The sequence below is a fragment of the Lepidochelys olivacea genome (genome assembly GCF_965140295.1).
Source record: "Lepidochelys olivacea isolate rLepOli2 genome assembly, chromosome: 1".
Lineage (NCBI taxonomy): Eukaryota > Metazoa > Chordata > Testudines > Cheloniidae > Lepidochelys > Lepidochelys olivacea.
The window spans coordinates 2692883-2700639 of NC_140411.1; the positions used below are offsets into that span (position 1 = coordinate 2692883).

The window sequence follows — 7757 nt, forward strand, 5'->3', positions numbered from 1 at the left end:
CGCGCGGGAAGCCGGGGAGGGCTGAGAAGCAGGCGGTGGCTTCGCGCTCAGGCCCAGGGACATGGAGGTGAGCTGGGGTGGGGAGCGATTCCCCTGTGTGCCCCCCGGGTTACCTGTTGTGGCATGGGCAGCCCTCCTTATATTCCCCGGCCCCAGCTCACCTCCACTTCCCTGGGCCTGAGCGGGAAGCTGCCGCCTGCTTCTCAGCCCCCCCAGCCCCATTCCCATGCGAACAGCTGATTCGCTGGAAGCCGAGGTGCGGGGGCGAGGAAGCAGAGCGGGGTGGCGCATTCAGGGGAGGACACGGAGGGGAGCTGGAGCCAGGCAGCGAGCTGCCGTTGGGTGCTCTGCACGCACCAAATTTTCCCCGTGGGGGCTCCGGAGCTGGAGCCCCCACGGAGTTGGCGCCACTTTTGGCTGGCTGTTAAATTTAGAAACCCTTTTAGAACCGAAAGGGACAACCCCCGTGAGGGACAACTCGTTCTAAAAGGGCTTCTACATTTAACAGCCGGTTCCAGCGAACCGGTGCCAACTGGCTCCAGCTCACCACTGGTTCTGTCTGTCATTCTCTGTTTGACTTTGACCAAGTCATGTCTCCCTCTATATCAGTTTATCTATGGATATAATGGGGATATGTTCATAGTGAGTTCCCTTTGCTACGTCTTTGAAGATCCTTCAATGAAAGGTTCTATGTGGCATGATAATAGTTACTGATGAGAATTACTGATCTCTGATCCCGTAGTGAAAATACCTTGTGCCTCCAGAAAGTGTTCATGTCTCCCCTCAGTCATCTTTCTCCAGATCTGTCTGTCTATTATCTACCCATCCATCCTGGGTACTTAGCATCAGACCCTAAGAGACCTAGGCACTATCCCTAGCTTTCTTAGTAATCAACTATAATTTTTAAATATACACAAATACACAGAGCAGCCAATTCCCCTCTGACTTAGCACAGAGCTCAAGATTTCCCATCTCCCTTTGGGAAGATCCCTTAATTGCTGTTTACTGTTAAAGCTGGATAACAAACACAAAGTGCAGCCCTGGAAAGAGGGAGACTGGCTAGAGGGTGTCTGGTCTCCAGCCTGTTTGCATCCAGACACCGCTTCTCCCCGAGGCGCTGAGCGAACTCCACTGGGATTGAACAGAGCTGTATTATAAACAGTGCACATCCCCATGTCAGCTCTCAGCGTGGGATGCTGCTCCAGATATTGGGGTGAGAGAAGTGTGGGACACGGCTAACATAAGGGGATTCCCGGCGAAGAAGCTTTCATCTCAGAAATCACAGGTACCCATCTCTTTCGGTTCGACAAACCAAGTGCAACGTACTCATGAGGGGACAGAGAGTAGGTCTGAATCTATTTCTGCTCCACACAGCCACTAAAGATCCCAGGGCCCTTGCCACAGGTGCTGAATTTGCTCTAGTATCATGAGCCAAAATGCCCCTCTTTGCTGTGACCCTCGGTGATGGCTCCAGCCCTAAGGTGGCTTCATTTCCATCACACAGTGGATCCTTCAGGACGAAAGTTGTTAGTCGAGGTCCAGTACAAGGCCAGAATCAGAGGCCGTGGGCCGTAGTTTGCTCAGGTCCCAGTGAAGCGCTGTGGCATCCCCGCTGTTGTGTTTTAAGTGTAGATGAGCCCTCAAGCAGATCTTCCAAAAAACATCCAGTCTGGAGTAAGAACTGAGTAAAACCTCAGGAGCCAGCTGTGTGTTAATGCACAGAGACCGCCACCTCCTCCCCTTGCAATTCAGGGCTTTGGCTGTTAACGGAGCAGGGAAGGGGATGGGGCTCTTACGAGAATTTATCTGCTGAAAAGCATGGAGGTGCCAGGGCTCCTCATGCGCTTAAATATGACCATTTTTCAACATGGGCAAGACACCTTCTCCCCTAGCTTCATTCGCAAAGTTGTCTGAACGGTTATGCCATGAAACTTTCAAAATGCAATTCAGCTGGAAGTAGACACCCAACATGGGAAATTTCAGGTTAATGGTTGGCAAACTTATACACAACTGAAAATGAAGTCTTGTAATTGAAGGTGTCAGACAGACTTAACTCTGGGTGATGCCACCAGCACCACCAACTATGGCCAATCCATTTGTGAATCCCATTCAGCTAAACTCTTTGCTCCAATAATGTCTGTGGCAAGGAGTTCCACAGGCCAAATATGGATTATGTAAACAGTTTTCTTTGATCAGTTTTATATGTTTAAAGTTTCAATATAATTGAATTGAAGGGTCCCTTGTTCCTGTGTTATGAGACAGAATAAATATAAATGCCTGAACTACTTTCTGTATTGAGAGATTCATAGGGTTTAAAGTCAGAAGGGACCATTAGATCATCCAGCCTGACCTCCTGTGTAACACAGGCCATTCCATTTCTCTCCGTTACCCCAGCATTGAGCTCCATAACTTGTGATTGAATAAGACCTGGTTGACACCAGGGTTAGAAGGAGCTGCAAGGATCAGCTAGTCTAACCTCTACTGAGATGCAGGATTTGTTGTGTCTAAACCACCCCAGACAGATGACTATCCAAACTCCTGTTGAGAACCTCCAGTGAAGGACTTTCCACAACCTGCCTGGGCATCTGTTCCACTGTCCTGCTGTTCTTACAGTTGGGAAGTTTATCAGAGATTAAATCTAAATCTGCTAAACTGTAGTTTGTACCCATTGCCTCTTCCCTGCCCCATGTGGCAACAGAGAACAACTTTCCTCCATCTTCTTTATGGCAGCCTTTCAAGTATCTCAAGACCGTTCTCATATCCCCCCAAAATCCTCCCTTTTCCAAACTGATCATACCCAGTTTCTTCAGCCTTTGCTCGTATGGCTTCCATTCCACCCTGTGGCTCATCTTTGTCACTTGCCTCTGGATCCTTTCCAGTTGCTCTACATCCCTCCTATATTTTGGAGACCCAAACTGGGCACAATACTCCAGATGAGGCCGCACCATGACCAAGAAAAGGGCTACTCTCCCCTCCCAGGACTGGCAAGCTATGCCTCTGCTACTGCAAATAAAAATTGCATTTGTTCTGTTTTGCAAACGAAAAAAAAAAATCTCACCCCTGAGAGATGTAGCTAGAGCAACCTAACCCTGGTACATACAGCAAGAAGTCTACTGAAGAATTCTTCATCGAACGAGCTACTACCTCTCGGAGAGCTGGATTAGCTTCGCTGACAAGAGTACCCCCGCCGAAGTACCCACAGGGCTCTTGGTGGTGGAAATGGGTCACTGTTGAGGATAGCATCCACCTTCCTAGAAAAACAGCAGGTCTGTGGCACATCACCACAGATACTGTTTGCCTCCCTTGCCTTCTGGTACCCGTGCCTCAGGTCCTTCACCTTCGCTGTGCACTGCAGTGTGTCCTGATCACAGCTCTTTTCCCAAAAGCTGCATGAAATCTTCCCGTAGGTATTGACGTTCCTACGGCTGGAGCGTAGCTGGGACGGCACAGCCTCCTCTCCCCAAATACTGAGCAGATCCAGCAGATCCACAGTGTCCCAAGCTCTGAGCCGCCATGGCCACCTGGGAAAGTGTGATGTGAGCACTCCACACCCAGCAAACAGGAAGGGGAATTTCAAATTTTCCGAGACTTTAAACGGGGACGGGCGGAAGCTGTTCACCTGGATGGAGGGGAGAGGAGTTGAAACTGTTCACCAGGGCACTCAGGATGGGCAATGTGGGATGCCTTCCAGAGCCTATTTCAGCTATAAAATCAACAACACTTTTCCGTAAAAAGCCTTAAACCTCTTGTCAGGGTGGTTAGATTCTGTCACCGAAACTGAGGAGTTCGTCATTGAAAGTGGCTTTGCAGTGTGTACAAAGCCACTGTTTCTTTGTCAAAAGCTGCTTTTTTGCAAAAAAACTTGACATTGTAGCCAAGGCCTAAGGAACAATGATGGATAACCAGTATCCATACTTATGTTTCCTGCTGGTGCCCAGTAAGGTTTCCCACACCATAATGTGTGGGAATTATTGAGACAGGGAGCATAAAATATGGAATTGAGATTAGTAAGGTCATTTGTTCATAGTTCATTTCTCTGAATTATGAAAATGTCATTTTTCAGTGTGTGAAGAGTGACCAATCTGCTTCACCCATGAGAACAGCCCCCAGTAGTGCCTGCATTGTATCATATTAACATTGTATCTCCATCCAGGTAGGTTTACTGTGACCATCACTCTGGGCATATACAGGACGTCACGGAAACACGTGGTACAAGCAGGAGACACCTTCTCTCCTACTCCATGTCAGATTCCAACACAACTGAATTTACCAACCCCTCCACCTTCATCCTGCTGGGCATTCCTGGCCTGGAGGCGGCCCATGTCTGGATCTCCATCCCCTTCTCCACCATGTACGTCATAGCCGTCTTGGGGAACTTCACTGTCCTGTGCATCGTGAAGAGGGAGCCGAGCCTCCATGCACCCATGTACTATTTCCTCTGCATGCTGGCCGTCACCGACCTGGTCCTGTCCACCTCCATCCTTCCCAAAATGCTGAGCATCTTCTGGTTCAATTCCAGGGAGATTGATTTCAGTGCCTGCCTCACCCAGATGTACTTCATTCACTGCTTCTCAGTGATGGTATCTGGGATCCTTGTGGCCATGGCTTTGGATCGCTACGTGGCCATCTGCCATCCCCTGCGACATTCCACCATCCTGACAAACCCCCTGGTGGCCAAGATCGGCCTGGCCGTGGTTCTGCGCAGTGGCATGGTCATACTGCCCTATCCCATCCTAGCGAGGCTGTGGCCATATTGCAGAACCAACGTCATCCCCCAGCCCTACTGCGCCCACATAGCCGTGGTGAACCTGGCTTGCGCCGACACCCGTGTTAGTAGTTACTACGGCCTCTTTGTGTTATTCTTTGTGACGGGTCTGGATGGCATTTTTATTGCCGTATCCTATACCCAGATCCTCAGGACCATCTTCAGCCTCCCCACAAAAGATGCTCGGCTCAAGACTTTGGGGACCTGTGGCTCCCACATTTTTGTCATTTTAGCCTTTTACATCCCAGGTCTCTTCATGTCCCTCATGCACAGATTTGCCCAAAATGTGCCCCTGCATTTCCACGTTCTCATTGGCAATGCATACCTCTTGATGCCCCCCATGTTAAACCCCATCATCTACGGGGTGAAGACCAAAGAGATCCGGGTAAGGCTGCTCCGGCTCTTTACTCATACAGGGGCCTAAAGTTTTCTCCTGGTGCTCTGGCTCTGAGACCGAGATCTGGACAGAGCTGGCTGATGACATGGTTCTGGGGCCCCTTCCCTGAATCACATACTGGACAGTCAAAGTGACATTAAATCCTTTCCTGACCTTACTGTGCTGTGTCAGCATGACAAACTGAGTAATCTTTTTGTGTACAACTCATTCTCCCATAGGATCGCCACCTTTCTAATTGCTTTTAACTGGACCTCTGAGGCCCCACACCCAGCCCTGCTTATTCCCCAAGGCCCTGCTCCCTGCCCCAACTTGTTCCACAAGGCCCCTTCCCCTCTCCCACCTATTCCCCAAGGCCCCGCTCCGTTCTCAACATCTTCTCCCAGAGCCCCACTCCTGTTACTCACTCCCCTCCTCTCCAACCCCATCCACTTGCTGGATCATCTGCATCTTCCTCCTCCCCAGCCTGGGCTCCCTCTGCCCCGGGGCTGGGACGGGACCTGCTGCAGGCTGTCAAGGACCCTGCAGGGAGGATGCAGCAGGCCGGCCAGTCCGGAGCAGAGAGGGAAGCCAGGAAACCGTATAAAATCGCTGTGGATTGGGAGCAGGGCTGAGAGGGAGGCAGCTGAGATTGTGCATCATTCAGTATGTGGGCCCGAAAGCTCATCTGCAAAGTCCTGAGGACAGAGACCACTGTGTGATTCATTTCCTCAGCTTTCAGCGATAGTCTCAAGTTGCAGTGGGGGAGATCTAGGTCGGATACTCGGAAACGCTATTTCACTAGGAGGGTGGTGAAACACTGGAATGGGTTCCCTAGGCAGATCGTGGAATCTCCATCTTCAGAAATATTTAAGGCCTGGCTTGACAAAGCCCTGACTGGGATGATTTAGCTGGGGATAGGTCCTGCTTTAAGCAGGGGGTTTTACTAGGTGACCTCCTGAGGTCTCTTTCAACCCTAATCCTGTATGATTCTATGATTTGTTCCTTCTGGCGGGGGGCCTGCGGCTGGCAGGGTCCCAGCAATAGGGATGGGCTGGGAGCCCTTTGCCCTTAGCCAGGCCTTGGGGGCGGGGAAGGGATCAGCTTTGAAGCTCGGAGGACAACAGCTGAGAGAGGTGGAGGGATCAGCCCCTGCATTAGCTGGGAAGGAGGGATGCTGGGCAGAGGCCGGGGTGGCTGCGGGAGCTCACACAGAGGGAGATGAATGGCACAGCTACCATTAGCTGGCAATTTAAACGGCACCTTATCTTGAACGACAGAGCACCCACTGCGCAGGGGCTGAATCTGAACGGTGAAGCTGAGTCTAACATACATGTCTGAGTCTGCATGACGCCTTTGATCACTGCGTCTGGAAGTTCTTTAGCTCAGCTGCTTGGCAGCGTTCTTCCCGTGTCATGGGTGGGCCGAACCACACAGAGGTCAAGTGATTTACTCAAGGCCACACAGTGAATAGGTGGCAGAGCTGAGAATAAAAATCAGGAGTCCTGACTCCCTCCACACCCAGCACCACACAGATCAGGGTTCTGCCTTGTTTTGCGCGTTTACCAGGGACCAGACGCTGCTGGAACTCTACAGAGCGCATACAGGCCAACGACGTGCTGAAAGGAGCCACATCAGGGCAGTGTGTGACTCTGCAGCCCTGAGTAGGGCCTTTCGTTAGCAGCACACTAGACATAACAAATGATCATCTCCATTCAATGCAGAGAGAATGTGCCCAAGGTCACCAGCGCATCTCGGGAAGAGCTGGGACGCTTCACTCCCAGCTCCCTGGTCTCTGCAGATGCTTTATCTCTAGTTAAACGTCTTGGGCCAAATCCTCAGCTGGTGTCAGTGGGAGCAGCCCCACTGAAATCAGGGGAGGTCCCCGCACTAGAGAACCCAACGGAGGGACAGCACCATGAATCTGTGCTGATGCATGGACCACACGAGCCAGGTCTGAGATGCTAAAAAAGGGATTGGCAGCTGGGGACTCTGGGCTCGTTTCCTGGCTCCAGACATTTTCCTTCCTGCTGCCTCAGTTTCCCCATCTGAGCAACACTGTGTGTAGAACCCATCAACAATAAATTCTGTCCATGTGTGACCGTGCTTCAGTGGAACATGGCTGAGGATGCCAAACTCAGGACAAACTGCTGAGAAAGAGGCTGGTGGTTATTCTATGATTACATTAAATCAAGATAGTAAGAGACATAAACTTCTGTCTCACTGCACCGGTTAACTACACACATCCCAGCCCTTGGCTCACCACCCGGACACTGGACTCCATGAGGAGCAGTCAGTGAAAACCAATTTCCACCACATAGCGAGTCCTTCTCATCCAAAGAGACCAGCCACTTTTGCAGGTTAATCTATAACTCAGATCTTACCCAATAAGATCACTTCTGCCATCCCTGTAGCAATTGAAAACTAAAGGTTTGATAATAAAAGAAAATAAGAAGAGTTATAAATAGTTATTAGATCAGATCCATCCCAGGGGTTTTTCAGGTTTCAGAGATCAGCGTCATAGCAGTGATGGAATAAACTGCTAGCTTACAAAAGTCTCTCTAGAAGGAACCAAAGCAGTCTGGGGGTTATTAGTCCTTGTTCAGAGCTTCCTTGTTA

General features: G+C 50.4%; 1 protein-coding gene across 1 annotated transcript; it reads left to right on the forward strand.

Moving 5' to 3' along the window:
- Window positions 1-4241: 4241 nt before the first annotated feature.
- On the forward strand, window positions 4242-5189 carry LOC311514608 (olfactory receptor 52M1-like; the record flags this gene model as incomplete). The annotated part of the gene is made up of 1 exon (XM_084617173.1): window positions 4242-5189. The coding sequence occupies one exon, from the start codon at window positions 4242-4244 to the stop codon at window positions 5187-5189; it is 948 nt and encodes a 315-aa protein (XP_084473299.1).
- Between the last annotated feature and the right edge of the window lie 2568 nt (window positions 5190-7757).